Below are 20707 nucleotides of genomic sequence, written 5' to 3' on the forward strand. Positions count from 1 at the left end.
CTGTTATTCTTTGAGAATCCAAAAATTAGTATCTATGCTAAATTATGAAACTATTTTATTATATGACTTGTTTATATCTACTTTTGGAACAATATAAAATATCTATGCTAAATATTAAAGCAGTAAGTAGTATACATGTCATGTTTATTAATGAAAAGTAAAACATTTTCCTAGTTATATAGCTGAGAGGCGATGAGACTTTTATTATGAAGTGTTCCTGAGGATGACGCACTATTGACGCGCGATTCATGTTTGTACCTTTGTACACAACGCGTTATGTGAACGTCGAGTAGTTTTACTAGGGGAGAATTATTCTTGATAGTTTTAAGTAAGATTTACATAAATATTTGTGATATTTGCAACCAGTCGCCCCAAGCAACTACTTTGATTTATTGTGTAACAAGTGTAAATCTAGTTTGCAAAGTCCCCAAGTGCACTCTTTGTAAACATGCTGCTGCAGAGGAAGATTTGAGTGGGACATTGTGAGTGATGCTGCAGGATCCAGCCGCTGTTTCTGTTGTGTTGGTGTGATAGAGGAGGTGCAATACTGAAGCCAAAAGCAGCATGATGCATTAAAGGAAAACTCATGTAAGTACATGTCTGCACGACTCAGACAAACAAGAGATTTGGTTGCCAAAACACTCATGTAACGTTACTGTATTGTCTACTTCGTGACCTAGAAGAGAGTTTAGAATGAAATTTTATATTGAATATAAAATGTTTCTAGATATGTTTAAAGATTTATTGTTTATTACTACAGCATTACATTTGAGTAGATGTGAAACAAGTAAATAGAAAGTAGGTACTGAATCAGAAGAAAAATTACTCACCGTCTAAAATGTAACAAAAATAAATAGATAAATACATATAAATCTATTCTACATTTATATGAATAAATGAGTACTGTATTTGAACTGAAGTAGAGATTTTGTAAACAAACATTTTTCTGTGTGTTTAAGAAAATATTTCATATATTTTTTAAACATTTTAAATTCGGGTGTAAATTCAATGATTTCTCTGGTGTAGATGAGATCTCTTTTTAAAAGGAAAATTATCAAATTATAATGGTTTCATGGGCTGTTTTGACAGATGAGAATAAAATAGACTTTTTGTAATTACAGGAATTTCTTTAGACCTGTGAAATTTTGTGAAAATATCCAGAATAATATCCATGCACTTTACACCACTGTAAATAAGTAAGGATTTATTGGCAAACTGTACAATGTTGTAACCCAGTAACCTGTAAAAAGTTAGGTTTTCAGGTCTCACCTCGTCTATCATGGAATCAGATGAGTTGCTTGCGAAGAGAGATAAAATCCAGAGGGAGATTTTGGCTCTTGAGAGTACTCTGGGTGCAGACAGCAGCATCATAGACCTTCTGTCATCTGACAGCAGCAGTGATGGTAAGTCACTGTCTCCGAATTGTGAGAGAGATGTCTTTTGGGCATCCTACAGCACTAATTCACCAGTGAGGGAATCAAGTGAATCATTATTTTATATCAAATGTGTTCACAAAATTGTCTGAATGAATCAGAAGTGATCTAAAAATTATTTTATTAAATCCTTATCCAGCATAACTGGAATGTTTATGGAAAAGTCTTGGGATTGCATGGGCCAAAAGGTGTAGGGTCCTTGTATTTGGCCTGTGCTCTGTGTTGTATATTCATGTCATAATTCAGTAACGTTTCATTGACAGGTGATGAATCTGATGACAGTGGACCTGAAGTTGAAGGAGTGGTAAGAATTTAGAAAACCACATGGTTACTATGACACACTATAGTAATTAAATGTAATATTCTTCTTGTAATACCTTTCTTTTAATTTTTGTAATTGTTTGCAATTGACTCTAGGAGCGTGATGACTTGGAGGCAGAGCGTCTGCAGATACAGAGGGAGATTGAAGAGTTAGAGAATACACTTGGTGCTAATGCAGCACTGGCCGATGTATTGGATGGTAAATAATATCTTACTATTCATAGTGATTTTTGAATTTCATTATTGGGTCTTCTGTTTCAGCTATACCAATTTTTTTTTTTTTTTTTTTGTAAAACAGGGAGTGAACATGACACTGATTCTGTGAGTTTCCACTTTGCTGACTCTATATCTTGTATTTTCTCATTTTTGATTTAAATGCTTATAATACTTATAATGTTTATAATGTTCTGCTCTCATTAGAGTGATGAAGACAGTGAGGATGATGATGAGTTGAATCTTCCTCAAAATGTGGAGAGTTGCCTGCAGATGAATTTAGTCTATCAGGAGGTGTTGAAAGAGAAACTAGCTGAGCTGGAAAAACTCCTTAAAGACAATCAACAGCAGCAGGTGAACAACAAACATCAAGGCTGCAGTTCATTAAAACAGAGTCTTCATGCCACTCGATTGCATGGGTTTAATTACAGTCAAACCATTTTAAAGCCAACTGTATCTCCACAGAAAGAGATTGAGTCGCAGGTCTCCGGCCCAAGCACTTCTAGCTCCTCCGTACCAGGAATTCCCCCTCAGAAACAATTTCTTGGATACTTCATGAAGCCTTACTTCAAAGACAAACTCACTGGTCTGGTATGTGATGAAACTAATACTGGAAGTCGTTTTTATTTTATTTCTTTCCTGTGACGTTATATTAATTATTTTGTTTGCTTCTAGGGCCCTCCAGCCAATGAAGAAACTAAAGCAAGAATGAGTCATGGTACCAGACACATTGATGACCTGAAAATAAAAAGATGTATGTTTTATGGCAGCATGTGTGCTTGATATTACTTGTATCTAACTGATTTTTTTATAAAAATAAAACCCTGGTTAATTCTTTCAGGGGACGGTTGGCAGAAAACTTTGCTGACCGACACAGTTGCCAAAGACACCATGAAACGGATGCTACAACCCAAACTATCCAAGTGAGTTCTGGAAAGAAGTTGTGCATTTAGAAATGCAAGTTTGCGTTTCCTGTTAAATTGAAGTATATGTGTGCTTTTTGTTGATAATGGCTGTTTTCATTATATTATAAAGCTCTAATGGTCTGTGTTTTCTTAGGTTGGACTATCTTAGTGCCAAGATGTCTAGAGCTGATGATGAGGGAAAAGAAGAACTGAAAAAACAAATAGATTTAATCGAGAAAGAAATTGCAGAAATAAGGTAAAAGCAGTTTAAGAACCTCGTCTAAGAGACTGTAAGATTGTAAAATATGCATATTAAGCATCACAACTGTTTTCAACATTCATAATTATAAGAAATGTTTCTTAAGGACCAAATCAGGATATTACTATGACTTGAAGAATCATGTGGAGACTGGAGTAATGATGCTGAGAATTCAGCTTTGGATTGGATTTTAAAATTTGTTTTAAATGTTACTAATATTTCTCAATATTGTTGTTTTACTGTATTTTGATCAAATACTGAATAAGAAGCCTTGGTGAGCATAACAGACTTATTTAAAAAAAAAAAAAAAAAAAAAAGACCTCCAAACGTTTTAATAGTTGTTGTGTGCAAAAAAAAAAAAAGTGTAATCAAACTTGGCAATATCGTCTTAGTGCCCTGAGAGACGATCAGCTGCTGGGTAATCGCCAAGATGATCATGACTGGGAGAAAATATCAAATATTGACGTAAGTTATTGAGGTGCATGCAAATAAATCTTGTTCTGTCTTCTAACATCAGTTTTCCATTTCAAAAGAATGAAAGAATGTGCTTTTGTTTGATAGTTTGAAGGCTTGCGGGAGGCTGAGGATTTGAAAAGGTTTTGGCAGAACTATTTGCACCCCTCCATTAACAAGTCCGTATGGAAACAGGATGAGATTGATAAACTGAAAAGAATTGTGGAAGAGTACAATTGCTGCCATTGGGACAAAATCGCAGAGGCTCTTGGGGTAAGGGTAGAGAAGTGCATGGACATTCAAAACAAGCAGCTAATGTTAACATGCTATTTAATAAGGTTTTGAACAATGCAACATTCACCATATAATGCCTTTGACGTGTAAATATCCATATATATTATATGTGTGTGTGTTTTTTTCTCCAGACAAACAGAACGGCTTTCATGTGCTTCCAGACTTACCAGCGCTACATTTCAAAGGCCTTCAGAAAGAAAGAGTGGACAAAAGAGGAAGATGAGATCCTCAGAAAACTGGTTGAAAAAATGAAAATTGGCAACTTCATTCCTTACATACAGAGTGAGACTGTTGGATCTTCTTGAGCGCTTGTACTGAATGTTGCGCATTTGTTTCTAAAATGGATCATTCTGACACTGATAGCAGATTGGATAAGACAAATTCAAAATAAAGTAGTTGATATATATCTATATATATATATATATATATATATATATATAGATATATAGATAGATAGATAGATAGATATATTTAATTCTTATATATATAGAAAAAAATTGCTGCATCCATTTGCACTTTTCGAAAATCATTTTTTAACTATTTGTTTTAAATGTAAGAATATGTCCTTTGTAACAGGTTTAATTTATAGATTTCATTTTCTTTAATTGTGTTTTGGAAAATCATATGGGCTAAATATTTGTACTATTTATTATCTCCATAGTGTCATTCTTCATGGAAGGCCGTGATGGATCACAGCTGGCATATCGCTGGACATCTGTTTTGGATCCCTCTATAAAGAAAGGCCCCTGGTCCAAAGAGGAGGACCAGGTATGGAACATAATTAATTGTGGATATTCCACTCGCTTTCAATAAATTATAAACTGATTTAATGCATTGTTTTTGTAATATTCCATATTCCATCAATGAAGACACAATTTTTTAAATTCTGTTGCAGTCACGCATGCCAGTGTTCACTAATTTGACTAATCATTCTTATATTAGTTGTTGCGGAATGCTGTCGCAAAATACGGAACCAAAGAATGGGGGAAAATCAGATTGGAAGTCCCAGGTCGGACCGACGGTGCTTGTCGTGACAGGTACAGTATGACACATTTCAAATTAATGTTTCAAAATACAAATCATCTGGCTGGATTGACTAGTGCTTGATATGTATATGAATATTTTTGCATCTTAGGTATTTGGATTGTCTTCAGGAGAATGTGAAAAAGGGTCCTTGGAGTGAAGAGGAGGTGGAGCTACTAAAAGAAAAGGTTGCGAAATATGGTGTTGGTAAGTGATATCCCTCTTAAAAGGTTAAATCTTCGGGATTAACCATCACTACCTCAATAAATTAGCTTTCATAAGCCTTTAAATAGACAGAAACAATATCTAGTATCCATTTAAATATCCATTATTAGTACTGTTAACTTAGAAGGATCATGTGACACTGAGAACTGGTGTAATAGCTTTTGAAAATTAAGTTTTGACAACACAGGAGTGCATTTTAAATTTGTATTAAAAACGTATTTTATATTGTAAAAAATATTTTATTAAACTTCTGTTCTACTGAATTTTTTGATCGAATATGTACAGCCTTGGTGAGCATAAGAGACTTTAAAAACATGAAAAGAATATCTTAGCAACCCTATACTTTTAAATGGTAGTGTATTTAAATAACTAATGACCATTACATCAAGGCCAGCTCATGATGTTACTTCAAATAGGAGATGATTCAAAACATTTTCTTTCTTTTTTTTACCCTATTTGGAGCAAATCTAACAAAAGGTGTAGAACTGTTCCAACCTTTTGAAATGATACATGCAAAGTGTATTTTAAACAAATTTTTTTAACCAACAGATTTTAATTTTATTTTACTTTTGCTCTCAACTCATAGTTTCAAGGTTAGTGAAAATACTGTGAAGTGACATTTGATACCTCAAGACAATAAATAAATAAATTAAATACCATTGAAACGTCTTCATTTGTAATTCATATATATAAATATATATATCAGACATTTTATAAATTCAATTATTTACATTTTTGTTTAAATATTAAACTTTTCAATTTATATTTTGGGGGACACATGAGCCGCAGTCAAGTTAGATTTTTGGCCCTTCATCAGGGCTGCACAATTATGACACAATTATGACAAAAATCATAATTGTCAATTATTCCTTAAAAATTGTAATTGCAATTATTAATCATAATTATCACAATGTTTATACCATTGTTTAATGTAACTCCCTGCCATATTTTTATATGAAAATAAACAAGCTGAAAACAATAACAAAAACTTTGTGCTTTTCTATAGTATTAGGCCTCAAATGTCAACTATACATCGGATTGGTTTCTTCTTTAAATTCTAAAACAGTACAAATATAAATGGTATTATAATGTTATACTAAAACTAAAATTAAAATAATGGGAAAAACCCTTAAAGTTAACATGTAGAAAGAAAAAAAGTATCTTAAGCTTGCAGAATAACATAAGTGGACTTTTAATTGCCACTTTGAATCATCACATAATTGTAATCGCGGTGAGAAATTTGATTAATTGTTAGGGGTGCTCCGATCACGATCGGCCGATCGTTACTGCGCATCTCGTCAGTAAAGCCGGTTTTCTAATCAGCGGTTAATTCCATCAGGTGACTGATTTCACATAGAGCAGCTGTTACTACACAGAGCCGTTGTTAATAGAGAAGATGCGCAAATCCACTTCATTTTCAGCGTTTTTTGGTGCATCTTCTCTATTAACAACGGCTCTGTGTAGTAACAGCTGCTCTATGTGAAATCACGCACCTGATGGAATTAACTGCTGATTAGAGAACCGGCTTTACTGACGAGATGCGCATTAACGATCGGCCGATCGTGATCGGAGCACCCCTATTAATTGTGCACCCCTACCCTTCATTTTAAAACATTTGGGCACATCTGATCATTGTTTTCCAGGCAAATGGACTAAGATTGCTTCAGAGATCCCAAACCGGATTGACTGCCAGTGCCTAAGCAAGTGGAAATTACTAACACAAGCTGTAAGTTCATTCTTCAGTATGTCTTCTTAAAGAAGATTAAATATCAGAAGTATACACGTTTGGTTGTTGCTTTTGTTTTTCAGAGTAAGAGTAAAGAGCTTCGGAGTAAAGGCATAAAAAGACAAAGGAGGACAACAACAGTGCCACGAAAAAGAAAAAGACAAAAAGCATTGAAAACTATTAAAAAGGAGATGCTCTCCTCCAGTGAGGACGAAAAACAGGTAAAGTATATGGACAGCGATGTTGAATCAGATGCTCCCTTGGTCAAAATTCGGGAAATACCACGAAAGGACTACAAACAGCCAGATATGAAGGAATGGATACCTGTAAATGCAATCCCAGGGATTCGTTCTCTAGAAACTCTCAAGACTGTGTGGGTGCATCCGTCCAATGAGGAGGAGCTAGAGAAATCCACTCTAGAATCTGGCACAGGCCGCATTCGATCAAAGAACAGCAAGTGTGCAAAAGTCATCCTCTGTTTAGTGCGCAATACCATCCTAAACCACTTTGGAAACGTGGAAAGGTCTTATGTAGGTTTGAATCCTACTGTCTTGCAGAGTCCGGTAAGAGGATTTCGGTTTCCTTTCTCTTTTAAGGTCAGATCAGTTTTTATTTATATGTTCTGCAGTGCTTCTGTATAAAAGTGCATTTCATTTCATGCATGCAGACTGAAGATGAGAAGGCCATGCTCAAGGTGTCTATGAGTGATATTAAACATTTCCTGCAGTGGAAGGGAGCATCTGTAGCTAAGAAGGTATGGTTAACAAACGCATACATCGTAAATAAGGCCATTGCATTATTATTATTTAAATGTGATAGAAAATAGTTGCCGCTTTTAATAAGCTAACAAGATTTAAAACTAGAGCCATATTCAGACTTAAGACTAAGGCAATATTGTCTAATATCACAATTACTATTAAAAAAAGAATAATATTTGAAAAAAAAATATTATTTAAAATAAATAATACACTTACCTTTTACTGATTGTGTGACTTTGTCCTAGCAAAATGACCTAAAGGAGAAAATGAAAAAACAAAAAAATGTTAAGAAAAGAAGGTCGGTTCAGGATGTTTCCAGCCTTAATAATGACCTCTTCAAAGCCATCACTCCATGGATTGGTAATGTGATCCTGCCTGCTCCAGTGAATGAAAACACATTTTGTGAAGGTACACACCCTTGTTTCACTTCTGACAAAACAGCTACATTTTTGTGAGTTTGAGCAATATTTTAGCAGCCTAAGATATCAGACAGTTGATAAATAAAGTTTCGCCTCTTCTTCCTGTTAAATATCTTGTTTCGCTTCAAAATCACATTATGGAAGGGTAGTTTCTTCGGGTACTAAAAATTCTTAAAGCAACCTTCCACAATTTGCAGCCTTAAAAAGGTCTTGCATCAGAGCAGAAAGTCGTAAATGCATAGTCAGTATATTAAATGTTGCATGCATTACCAAAATTAATATCTTCCTGTTTTTGTTTTCCGGTTCAAATATCTAACATCCTTAAATGAACATATATTGATGTGAGATGCCAATTTAAAACAGAAAAGTCTTGAAAACTTTTACAAAATTATGTTTATGCTTCTAAAAAAGAACAAATATCTGTCAGTAGTATTTATGAACATTTCCCTTTTATTGAAGTTGCATTTATCTGAGCCCACTGACATATTTTTGTTCATTGTTTTAAACAAAAATGTATTTTACTGGAAACAAATAAATGTATCTTCATTTAAGAATGTCTAGACCTCTGCACTGGAAAACAAGACAAAAAGGGATTTCCATACCAGTTCTAGTGGTTTATAGTTATTCAAACCTTCAGCAATTATATATATATATTTGTAAAATTTATGAAAAATAATAAAATAATGGAGATCAGTTGGAAGCTGTATTTTGACGTTCTGTTAATACAACTCTTTTGGCCAGTTGCAAAAACTTAGCCTTTATGTTAAGACAATGTCTTAAGTATGAGTTTGACCAACTAGCAGTTAGCCAATAAGTAGTAAGTTTCATTTTTTAAATGAACTTAGAATAATCTATGCTTTTATGTAACTGAATTTAAAAAATTTGAACAAATTAGATGACTAACTTCTACCAGTCTAAATCATTTATGCAACTGCCCATTGTGAGTACCCTAGATATTTATGTTTAGAGAACTTATTTTAAGAATGACATTCTTTTGCATAATTTGTAAGAGAGATGCATTGTGTTCACTTTAATCCTTATCATTTCTTTACTAGGTCTTAAAAAAGTCTTAAATTGACCTTAATAAAGCCTGCATAAACCCTGTAGAAGCAGTTCTCTATTAAATATCAGTAGTTGTAACTATAATTTGCATTGACTTTGAGCAATAAGTGTGATTTAGTTCATAGTACTGTAGTGTGTAGACTCAACATGGACTTCATGAGTAAATAATTCAGGGTTTTTTGTCAGTAATTCTTCAGTAAACATTTTACAGGTGATATTGTTGGAATGAAAGCAGAAGACATCGCTCTTCCAAAAACATCAGTGTTTTCATTTTTCCTCAAGGTAAGCCTAATTACGTTGTCAACAATTAACTGGATTATTATGAAGTTTAAAAACACAGACAGCAGTGTTTCACATGGTTGTATTTTCTTAACACAGGCTTTTCAAATAGACATCAAGGGTTGCAGGAATGTCATTGAAATTCAGCAAATCATCAACATTAAGGTATTTATCAATCCAGTGTCTTAAGTTTATTAGCCTAGTTGTCATACTTTGTTGCTGATGTGCTTATTTATATGCACTATTTTTAAAAGAAATTATCTCAAAGATAAGTGTTCCCTCAGTATTGTTTATAGTTTTCTCTTGGCTTTTTTTTCAGAAGCCAATTGCTCAAGCTAAACCACAAACAGGTATGTCAGTTGATATTTATTCATTTTATATATATATATGCACCTATAAAAATAGCTCCAGTTCTTTCTGCAGTAACATCTTTAATGTCAATGTTTCCTTCCTATGGTTATTTGGCTCCTCCTCAAAAAGTGTCAGCGATTCTTAAGGATGCAAAACCGAAAGCTTTGCACAAGAAACCTGCAGAACTTCCTCAACACCCACCTCCCCTGCAGCCGGTTCTTCTCAACCCTCTCCAAATGCCAGCCAGGCAGAAGACAACCGCTACATTGATTCAACCCCAAACTCTTTTCATTACACAGCCAAACAACCAGAGGGCAGTGCAGCCTTTACTAATCAAGTCAACACCACAAGTTTTATCACAGATTCCTCTGCAGCTAATACAGACAACAGCACCTGCACAAACTGTCATGGCCTCAACCCCCAAATCAGCAAGTACAGAGGACTCAAACAGCAACATATCTGCAAAACGCAGCCGCAAACCTACTGAGAAAGTGCAAGCCCTGATGGAAGAAGCTAAAGCTAAAGGTAGTAAAAAAGAGTCACCGAAACTAAATCAAGGCAAACAGAATGTTGTTTTTGCAACTTTTACATTGCAGACGCAGCCACTAAACTGGATTCTTACCCCCACCAAATTGGTACAAGTAACTGGTCCAATTTCTGCTAATATCCCAAGGAACCAGACACTAACTGTGCCAAATAGTTCCCCCCTGAATAACAGTATTAGTCCATGCATCTCAACTAATCTAAACCCAGCATCATCTGCACTGGTTGTTGCTGCTTCCTCTGTTAGTCCTACCCTTATACATTCTTCAGTCTCGAATGCCTCCAGAGATAGCCCAAAGACTTCCTCTTCTGTGAACATTAACCCCAATGGCATACAGACACCTCTTTCACCTACTTCTACATTAGTGCAGAGCAAAAGTGTGCTACATAGTGTTCAGATGTTATCCCCAACACCTATCAGAGTGAACCAGGAAGGTTCACATGTTGAAGTGACAAAGAACTCCTCCGACTCCTCTTCTGATGAATCCATTGTGAGGCAGTATCAAACATCTGCATCAACTGGTTCTGGAGTATCTCATGCTGTTCTTCCTGTTCCCTTGACTATGCCATCTTTGGCTAGTTCGCCAGTCGTATTGAAGCCAACAAATAATGTTGCAGTGGCAAAGTCTCCTGGTGTTATCGTTGCTTCCTCACCTCAGATTGTGGCTTCCTCACGTAAAATTGTGGCTCCCTCACCTCTTATTGTGAGTTCCTCACCTCAGATAGTGGCTTCCTCACCTCAGATAGTGGCTTCCTCACCTCAGATTGTGGCTCCCTCACCTCTGATTGTGGCTTCCTCTCCTCTGAATATGACTCCATCACCTCCAATTTTGAATCCATCAGCTCATATTGGGGCTCCATCACGACAGATTGTGGCTCCATTAACTCGGATTATGGCCCCATCACCTCAGATTGTTGCTCCATTAGGTCAGTTTGTGGCTCCATCAACTCAGATTGTGGCTTCATCACCTCCATCACCTCGGATTATGGCTCCACCACCTCTGATTGCGGCTCCATCAACTCGGATTGCAGCTCCATTAGTTCGGATTGTGGGTACATCACCTCAGATTATGGCTCCATCACTGCAGATTGTGGCTCCACCACCTCAGATTATGGCTCCATCACCTCCTTCACCTCGTATTATGTCTCAACCACCTCAGATTGTGGCTCCATCACCTCACATTATGGCCGCATCAGCTCGGGTTGGGGCTCCATCACCTCAGATTGTTGCTCCATCACTTCAGATTGTGGCTCCATCAGTTCGGGTTGTGGCTCCACCACCTCAGACACCTCCATCAACTCGGATTGCAGCCCCATCAGTTCAGATTGCAGCTCCATCACCTCAGATTGTGGCTCCAACACCTCGCATTTTGGCTCCACCACCTCGTATTATTGCTCCATCACTTCAGATTGTGGCTCCAACACCTCGTATTATGGCTCCATCTACTCGGATTGCTGCCCCATCAGTTCAGATTGTGGCTCCATCAACTCGGATTGCAGCCCCATCAGTTCAGATTGTGGCTCCATCACTTCAGATTGCGGCTCCACCAACTCGGACAGTAGCTCAATCAGAAATACCTCAAATCAGAACATTAAGTGAACCATTGCTCCCTCTTCCTGATATTTCCTCTGATGTTGTTAGCTTTAATCCTCACCTGATATTCCCTGAGCAGTCATCTGAAGTAGATGACTGGATGAATGGAAAAGATGGCATTCCACTACCTCATTTAGAGATGTCTTTGCCTTACCTTCCACCATCAGCCTCCAGCATCAAAACACTGACTTCTCTGCTCAAAGTAAAACAATCTCTGCTTGCAGCTGCAGTGAATATCCTGCCAGTTGAGTATCAAAACTATAGAGAGGAAGAAGCTCAAGTAGCTGCTATCCGCAAAATGATTGCCGAAAGGTTTGCCTCAAATCCGGCGTATCAGCTTTTGAAGGCTCGTTTCTTGTCGTGCTTTACTTTACCAGCCCTTTTGGCCACTATAAACCCTTCTGTGAAATGTGAGCTGCCCACAGATAACAATGGTGATGAAGATGAGGTCTTGTTTTTACAAAAGATTAAAAAAAGGATTCGGCCACCATCTGCAGTAAGTTGCGCACAACATTGAACCAGTCTTTGCTTTGTTTAATTTATTTTTATTATAACTTATGCATTTTCCCATTATCTTTCAGAGGATCGAGCTTAACACAAATGAAAATGAAGCATCAGCAAAACAGTTCTCAGGAATCAGTACAAAAAGGCAAAGGAGTCAACTTTGAGTTACATGAGATTGATCATCTGAATGAGTACCAGTAACTTGTATACCACTAAAAAAAAAAATCAATATTACAGTTAAAGGAACCTCTCAGATATTCATTGCTCTGATTTTGTTTACTCCATCCATATGTTCTAAGAACATTCAGTATGTGTCCTGACAATTTTTTGGATATAAAATGATAAACAGACAAGACTCTGAAGTTTGCACTGAGCTACTATTAAATTATCATATACATTCATTTTGTTACTGCTTTTTAAATAATAGAAATCTGAAATGTTTTTGTGCATTTGTATTATAAGCATTTGCATTTTGTTATGCTTTTATATTATGTGATCAAAATGTACAACCACCCCACCAGAATCTAAAGGTTTGTGAATAAAAAAAAACCCCATGATTTTATAATAAAACAATTACATTCAGTACCACTTAAGTACATAATCTCTTGTGTTTTTAATCAACTCATTTCACATGAGATGAGAACATCAGTACCTTAATAGAAGCTGTTGTATTTTACGTGAAGCTGAAAGCCTTACAATGGGATGCCACACATTGGGATCATCACAGAGACTTGAATAAGATTGAATAAATTAATAACGGCTGACTAATTATTTTCTTCAGAAAATTTTGTACTCATTATGTAGTGATTCTGCAATCAAATACCACAGAAAGTGTTGCAGCTCAACAGTTTATTGTGAAATAGAGGGAAATAAAAAAAAACTGCAATGACAGCTGGAAAAAAGGAACTTATGTCACCACAGAGCTTAGTGAACTTCATTTCCTTTTTGATTTTACAGACGAGCTGAATGTGTAATGTGCAGTTAGCCTTAAAACTTGCAATCAGTCAACTATTTTGAAGCTGACAAAGAGCTAGTGTCAGTCATGTTTGATGGCCCAGGGGGTTTTGAGGTGGAGGAGGATGATGAGTGCTGGGCACGGCTGGAAGACTACAGAATGCTTCTCATCAAGACCATTGAGCCCTCAAGAATAACCCCTTATCTGAGACAATGTAAAGTGCTGAGCAGCGAAGACGAAGAACAGATCTACAATGACCCCAGTCTGGTTATCAGGCGTAGAAAAGTTGGTAAGTATTTTTAGGCCACCTGAAGTTAAACATTAAATGTGCAGCAAATATTGTTAAAAGAAATAGTTACTGTATTATCCGAAGCTAGTAACTGTAAAATCTCAAGCGTTCTATCTTATTTTCTAAGTATACATTTAGTGGTCTCTAGATATTTATATGGTTCAGGATTTTTTTTTTAATTATTATTATTTGCTAGGAGTGCTGCTGGACATATTACAAAGAACTGGCCTCAAAGGATATGAAGCATTTCTAGAGAGTTTGGAGCTAGACTACCCAGATGTGTACCGCAAAATCACCGGCAAAGAGCCTGCTAGGGTCTTCTCTGTGCTTATTGGTAAGTTTTTATTTTATATATTTAATTAAGTATAATTTGCTCAGTATACTTTTTTTATATCTTAAAATACTTTAGCCACATTTTTAATGCAAATAAAATCTGAAAACTGCTATAACCATATAGGCCAAAGTACTTTGAGAAATATTGGCACATGATTTTAACCACGCTTGGGTCTCTGGAAGATACTAAAAGGGGCCCTTAGAGAGGATATAAACTTTCAACTTTCCATTTCAATTAATGTTTGTTCATGCAATGTATGGATTCCCAGGCTTTTGACATCATCCCAAGCAACACTGACATCATTACAACAAATATCATTGATTATTAGTCTTTCACGAACATCCTACAGTTTTCTTACACAAACCCTAGTTTGTGAAACCTTCTATGTTTAATGCATTTCATGATATTGATAACAAAGACTGAAATAGATTATCTTTAATAGATTTAATAGAAATAGATTATCTTTATACGTGCAAGCACAGGTAGAAATGTTGACTATAATTTCTGTTATGGTTTCTGTGTGCAAGCCTCTGGTTTACCGAACTCTCTCGGTCTGTTCACCCAGACACGGCCGGTGAATGTGGCCTCACGCAGTTCCTCATGAGCGAGGTCTCTCGCCTACAGAAGCTCGCACAGGACGAAAGGAGCAAGCGACTCGAAGTGTCTGCGCAGATGGCGGAGCAGCTAGACACCATCCGCCAGCTGCAGCTGTGTGAGAGCGAGCTGCACAAACAGCAGGACCGCGTGCAGCGCATCCGCGAGGAGCGCGAGCGCACGTGCGAGGAGGCGCGTAAACTGAGAGATGAGAATTACCGACTGATGCACGACCTGACCCGCCTGAGCGAGGACAAAAACTGCGCACTCATGTGTAACAGAGACCTCCAGCTCGAGGTGATCACTCAGTCTAGCTTGAAAACATTTCATCAACATGTCTGGGTCTTAGTTCACCACAAAAGAAATATTACAGTTGCGGTCATAACTGTATTTTTAACTGTGCATTTCATCACTCTGGTTCCCTTAGCAAGGTCCCCATAGGATTTTTCCACTGGGTATTGAATTGTTGCAGAAACAACCTACAGAAGTTTATCATTCTTACACGTTTTATAATCTTAAAGGGTTAGTTCACCCGAAAATGAAAATGGAATGATAAGCTCCAACTTGTTTCTGAGTTTTGGCCTACAAAAATATGTCATTCCTGTAGCATGTCTATATATACAGAAGGGCAAAGTTGAAGAAAGAAGACTAATTAGTTTTCTAAACTATTAGATTCTATTATTTTATCTTTGTTCAAATGTAAATTTTACTAGCTTTTTTCTTTGTTTTTAACTTTAAATTTGATCTTTTCTGTTTGCGTATTTCCTTTCCTCCCTCTTTGATCCTTTCTGTAAGATTGAGAAATTGAAACACAGCTTGATGAATGCAGAAAGTGACTCAAAGATCCAACGGAAAAAAACAATAACCTTAAAGAATGCAATGGAGCAGAGACCAAGTCCTGAGCTGATCTGGCAGATGCAGAGAGAAAATGACCTCCTTACAGCTCGCATACAGGAGCTCGAAAATGCTTCCAAGGTAAATCAGTCTCATTAGTCCACACTTATTAAAATATGAACAAGAATACCTAATACACACACAATTCACTGACGCAGGTCCAAACTTTGGAGCATGAAAAACTTGATTCACAGTCATTAGAGGAATTCAAGCAACAAAGTCAGGCACAACACCAGGAGCTGGTGAATGATCTCTACAATCTAAGGAGAGACCTACATGACGCAGAAGAGCTGCGTGATAAGGTAGCTTTTGTTAAATATGTGCAGAGTAGAACACGCCACCATTTTTCCCAGATAATATATTTCTAAATGTGCTGTAGACATGACATTTTCATGTCTGTAACAACCCAAGTAATACATACATACAAATAAAACAAAACAAAACAAATAAGCTCACAAATGAAGTGGTGTGTATTAAAATGGAATGACACAGGAAAAAGGTATTGAACTACTGAACTTTATTAAACACTTTTTACAAAAGCCTTTGTTGGTAATGACAGCTTCAAGACGTCTCCTGAATGGAGAAACTAGTCACATACATTACTCTAGTAGTAATAGTAGTAATAATAGTGATTTTGGATCATTCTTCCACTCAGTCTTCAAATCTTAAAGGTTCTGTGAGCCTCTTCTGTTTACTCTGATCTTTAGTTCTTATTTTCTATTGGATTCAAGTCACATTATTGGCTGGCCATTCTAGCAGCTTTGTTTTATTTTTCTGATACCAATAAGAGTTTCTTGGCTGTGTTTGGGATCATTGTCTTGCTGAAATGTCCACTTGTTTCATCTTCATCATCCTGGTATAGATGTTGGGACTGAACCAGCTAATATTCATTTCCACTGACTATTGCTCAGGCAGGATTGCTTTCTAATTGCTGATAGATTTCAGCTGGTGTCTTGGGTTTCCAAGACTTTCTGCACCTCCCTTTCTTCATGTGTTCATACTTTTTCCCCTGCGTCGTTCCATTTTATTACATGTAACTTAATTTCTGAACTTATTTGTCTTGCTTTATTTGTATGTATGGATTACTGACATCTGGAGAAAATTTCAGTTCAGCAGCACCTTCAGAAATATATTTACTGAGTAAAATGGTGACATGTCCAATACTTATTTTACCCGCTCTGTGTATAAATAAATATATATATATCTGTGGGTGTGTGTGTGTGTGTGTGTGTGTGTAATGGTATAATTTATGTGTGTGTGTATGTATGTATGTATGTATGTATGTATATATATATATATATATATATATATATATATAAATTATGTTTTTAAATTTAAGTATCGACAGGAGAAGGATGAGTTAGAACTGAAGTGCATAATGCTAAAAAAGGACTCCAAAATGTACCGTGATCGAATGGAAGACATTCTGAAGCAGCTGGAAGAAGTCATCAAAGAAAGAGACAAGGTTATCTCACTTTCCTCTTTGCATGACAAAAGTATATAGCAACATAATGTGGTAAATTTTATGGTCATTTTACATTAGATCAGAGATGCACAAACAAGGGCCTGCGGACCAAAGTTGCCCTGTGGCAGCTTTTGATTTGGCCCACAATCCATATAACAAGAGGGGGGAAACATGTCATTAACTTTTTGTTTTTTGATTAAGAACCTTATATTTTAATATAATATAGTTATATATATAATTTGGCCCACAGCCCTCAATCTAGTTTGACTATTGGACCTTTATAAAGAAGTTTGGTCACATCTGCATCAGGTGAAGCAATGCAATGTATCCGTTTTATGTATCACATTAACCACAACAGTTGTATGGCACTGCCCTCTTACTAGGCTATTTGTACAAGAGAGGAGTACCATTTGGAGAACTCAAAAAATCTGCAAGACAAAGACCAGTACCGCAAACAGATCCGGGAGATGGGAGAGCGTTATGATGAGCTACAAGTCCAGTTGTTTCGAGCTCAAGGAGAAGTGCTTGCTTTTCAGTCAAAGCTTCGCAAACAGAAAAACCCAATTCAACTGGTATGTACACTTGAAATTTATACACAGAGTGAGCGTGAAGTGTGAATGGAATGGATGAGTCATTATTTAGTTCAAGTGCTTCCTGTTTGTGTCACTCTGATGTAAGTACGTTATCTTTAGGCACAAAAGGCATGATCACTGGGTAATAGTTTATAATGAATAGTGTTGATGATGTGTTTTATTCCTCAGAACTCCGAAGAAAGCTCCTTGCCGAGTTCATTTGAGGTAATTTTATAACTTTCTATTAAACATTTAAATGTAAACACTCTTATAAAAAGTTGCATTATTCTCCACATCATTTGGTGTGTATTATTCTTAGTCATCAACTGGGTTGCTTGCAATTTTTCCACAGATGAAAAGTCAGACTAGTGAGGAGGAGTCCAGGGAAAGGGGTGAAAAAGGTAACATTCTCAGATTTTCATATCAAATTAGCATATCATGAAAAGGTTCTCTAAACGAGCTATTAACCTAATCATCTGAATCAACTAATTAACTCTAAACACCTGCAAGAGATTCCTGAGGCTTTTAAAAACTCCCAGCCTGGTTCATTACTCAAAACCGCAATCATGGTTAAGACTGCCAAACTGACTGATGTCCAGAAGGCCATCATTGACACCCTCAAGCGAGAGGGTAAGACACAGAAAGAAATTTCTGAACGAATAGGCTGTTCCCAGAGTGCTGTATCAAGGCACCTCAGTGGGAAGTCTGTGGGAAGGAAAAAGTGTGGCAAAAAACGCTGCACAACGAGAAGAGGTGACCGGACCCTGAGGAAGATTGTGGAGAAGGACCGATTCCAGACCTTGGGAGACCTGCGGAAGCAGTGGACTGAGTCTGGAGTAGAAACATCCAGAGCCACCGTGCACAGGCGGTTGCAGGAAATGGGCTACAGATAAGCAGCACTGGACTGTTGCTCAGTGGTCCAAAGTACTTTTTTTGGATGAAAGCAAATTTTGCATGTCATTCGGAAATCAAGGTGCCAGAGTCTGGAGGAAGACTGGGGAGAAGGAAATGCCAAAATGCCTGAAGTCCAGTGTCAAGTACCCACAGTTAGTGATGGTCTGGGGTGCCATGTCAGCTGCTGGTGTTGGTCCACTGTGTTTTATCAAGGGCAGGGTCAATGCAGCTAGTTATCAGGAGATTTTGGAGCACTTCATGCTTCCATCTGCTGAAAAGCTTTATGTAGATGAAGATTTCGTTTTTCAGCACGACCTGGCACCTGCACATAGTGCCAAAACCACTGGTAAATGGTTTACTGACCATGGTATTACTGTGCTCAATTGGCCTGCCAACTCTCCTGACGTGATCCCCATAGAGAATCTGTGGGATATTGTGAAGAGAAAGTTGAGAGACGCAAGACCCAACACTGTGGATGAGCTTAAGGCCGCTATCGAAGCATCCTGGGCCTCCATAACACCTCAGCAGTGCCACAGGCTGATTGCCTCCATGCCACGCCGCATTGAAGCAGTCGTTTCTGCAAAAGGATTCCCGACCAAGTATTGAGTGCATAACTGAACATAATTATTAGAAGGTTGACTTTTTTTTGTATTAAAAACACTTTTCTTTTATTGGTCGGTTGAAATATGCTAATTTTTTTAGATCGGAATTTGGGGTTTTCATGAGCTGTATGCCAAAATCATCAGTATTAAAACAATAAAAGAACTGAAATATTTCAGTTGGTGTGCAATGAAACTAAAATATGAAAGTTTAATTTTTATCATTACATTATGGAAAATAATGAACTTTTTCACAATATGCAAATATTTTGAGAAGGACCTATATATATATATATATATATATATATATATATATATATATATATATATATATATATATATAATTTTTTTTTTTTTTTTTTTTTTTTACATTGTTCCTGTTTCCTCACACAGATATGAGTGAAGGGTCGCAGAGCCAGACATCTGGAGAGTACAATGTAGGTATCTTTGTTGTGGATGCTTATTAATACAGTAATAGTGGCTTCATTTTTTTATGCTTATTTCATGTTTGCAGTATTCCGAGAGGATGTTCTTTGAGGAGGACATATCAGCTAACTGCAGACTTAAAGGAAAAAACTTTCATTATAGGAGGTTGGTTTTTCTATTTTTATTTTTTCATAACTATTTAACCATTGAATCAGAGCTTCTAATATATTTCAGATATTGATGAAATGGAATGACTTGTTTCTAAGCTATACTCCTAATGTGGTCTTGGACAGGAAACGTGCCTTAAGAACCAAAAAATTCACAGACAAAGAGAGTGTGCATTGCATACTGGACAACACTACTGGGAGTGATACGGATGGGTTGTGACATACAGCTTTGGACAAGGAGACGAAATGTGGCCACCTTTGAAGGCATATTACAATGCAATTTAATGATAACCCAACATTGTTCTGCATCCAGTGACCCCTAAAAGCTGATTAAGAAAGTGACAGTGACGTGGCATTCAGCCAAGTATGGTGACCCATACTCATAATTAGTGATCTGCATTTAACCCATCCGAAGTGCACACACACAGAGCAGTGAACACACACACACACTGTGAACACACACCCGGAGCAGTGGGCAGCCATTTATGCTGCAGCGCCCGGGGAGCAGTTGGGGGTTTGATGCCTTGCTCAAGGGCACCTAAGTCGTGGTAGAGAACTGTACATGCACTCCCCCCACATACAATTCCTGCCGGCCCGAGACTCGAACTCACAACCTTTCGATTGGGTTCACCGATCATCGTGTTCACTGTTAAAGTATGTCTAGTCAGTCACTTGTCATGAATCTGTTCTTACAATTTTTCTGTTATCTGTTAATATATACTATAATAAATATAAAATATATTTCATGTATATCTTGTTCTCTTGAGAGAAAAAAAAACAGGGGAAATGTTTGAATGATTTATTTGTACCCAAGACTTTAAGATACTGTATGTGCAGAAACTGATGTTTAAAAAAGAACTTACCTTTGAAATATTCACTGAGCTTAAAAGTCTGACAGTTATATCTAGTTCCTCATATAAGAGCATGAATGATACTATATGAGCCAATGTGAACGGGATCTTCTAATTATTTTTCAGTTACTTTTTTGTGAAACTAGAGTGGTATAAAAAGAATGTATTTTATATATTAACTGTATATAACTGTTTTGTTATCAACGGCAAAATAATAATAAACATTTTGACTAAATATTTGCCTTTTTTTCACTACATTTGAATGGGAAATTTGATTGGACCGAACACACTTGACCTCACCGTTG

The 20707-nt window shown here is 36.8% G+C and overlaps 2 protein-coding genes across 5 annotated transcripts; both read left to right on the forward strand.

The window, feature by feature from the left end:
• The first annotated feature begins 231 nt into the window (after nt 1-231).
• Nucleotides 232-12955, forward strand: snapc4 (small nuclear RNA activating complex, polypeptide 4). Of its 4 annotated transcripts, XM_052557126.1 has the most exons (26): nt 232-588; nt 1255-1403; nt 1697-1737; nt 1851-1953; nt 2053-2075; nt 2175-2321; nt 2433-2558; nt 2643-2721; nt 2809-2890; nt 3027-3128; nt 3524-3596; nt 3693-3857; nt 4010-4160; nt 4540-4646; nt 4821-4915; nt 5014-5108; nt 6770-6852; nt 6936-7415; nt 7520-7606; nt 7856-8018; nt 9303-9373; nt 9470-9535; nt 9690-9720; nt 9851-11752; nt 11795-12354; nt 12440-12955. In XM_052557126.1, coding segments are annotated over exons 1-26 (5070 nt in total). In that variant the 5' UTR covers nt 232-586; the 3' UTR covers nt 12527-12955. The 4 variants fall into 4 exon arrangements, with proteins under 4 accessions (XP_052413086.1, XP_052413085.1, XP_052413083.1 ...); XM_052557125.1 differs by having other exon boundaries at nt 233-588; nt 1251-1403; nt 9851-12354; XM_052557123.1 differs by having other exon boundaries at nt 233-588; nt 9851-12354.
• Nucleotides 12956-13295: 340 nt separating this feature from the next.
• Nucleotides 13296-20637, forward strand: card9 (caspase recruitment domain family, member 9). The gene is made up of 12 exons (XM_052556886.1): nt 13296-13606; nt 13803-13940; nt 14506-14831; nt 15330-15509; nt 15587-15730; nt 16768-16893; nt 17277-17465; nt 17655-17690; nt 17818-17866; nt 19352-19395; nt 19473-19549; nt 19678-20637. The coding sequence occupies exons 1-12, from the start codon at nt 13405-13407 to the stop codon at nt 19769-19771; spliced, it is 1605 nt and encodes a 534-aa protein (XP_052412846.1). The 5' UTR covers nt 13296-13404; the 3' UTR covers nt 19772-20637.
• Nucleotides 20638-20707: the final 70 nt, after the last annotated feature.

Source organism: Carassius gibelio, chromosome B5 (genome assembly GCF_023724105.1).
Source record: "Carassius gibelio isolate Cgi1373 ecotype wild population from Czech Republic chromosome B5, carGib1.2-hapl.c, whole genome shotgun sequence".
Classification (NCBI taxonomy): domain Eukaryota; kingdom Metazoa; phylum Chordata; class Actinopteri; order Cypriniformes; family Cyprinidae; genus Carassius; species Carassius gibelio.

Coding starts and splice junctions, on each gene's coding strand:
- snapc4 (XM_052557123.1), top strand. Junction 6,853..6,935: donor GGAAATTACTAACACAAGCT/GTAAGTTCATTC, acceptor TTTGTTTTTCAG/AGTAAGAGTAAAGAGCTTCG. Junction 7,607..7,855: donor GAGCATCTGTAGCTAAGAAG/GTATGGTTAACA, acceptor ACTTTGTCCTAG/CAAAATGACCTAAAGGAGAA.
- card9 (XM_052556886.1), top strand. CDS start 13,405: ATGTTTGATGGCCCAGGGGGTTTTGAGGTGGAGGAGGATGATGAGTGC. Junction 17,691..17,817: donor CCTTGCCGAGTTCATTTGAG/GTAATTTTATAA, acceptor ATTTTTCCACAG/ATGAAAAGTCAGACTAGTGA. Junction 19,550..19,677: donor AAAAACTTTCATTATAGGAG/GTTGGTTTTTCT, acceptor GGTCTTGGACAG/GAAACGTGCCTTAAGAACCA.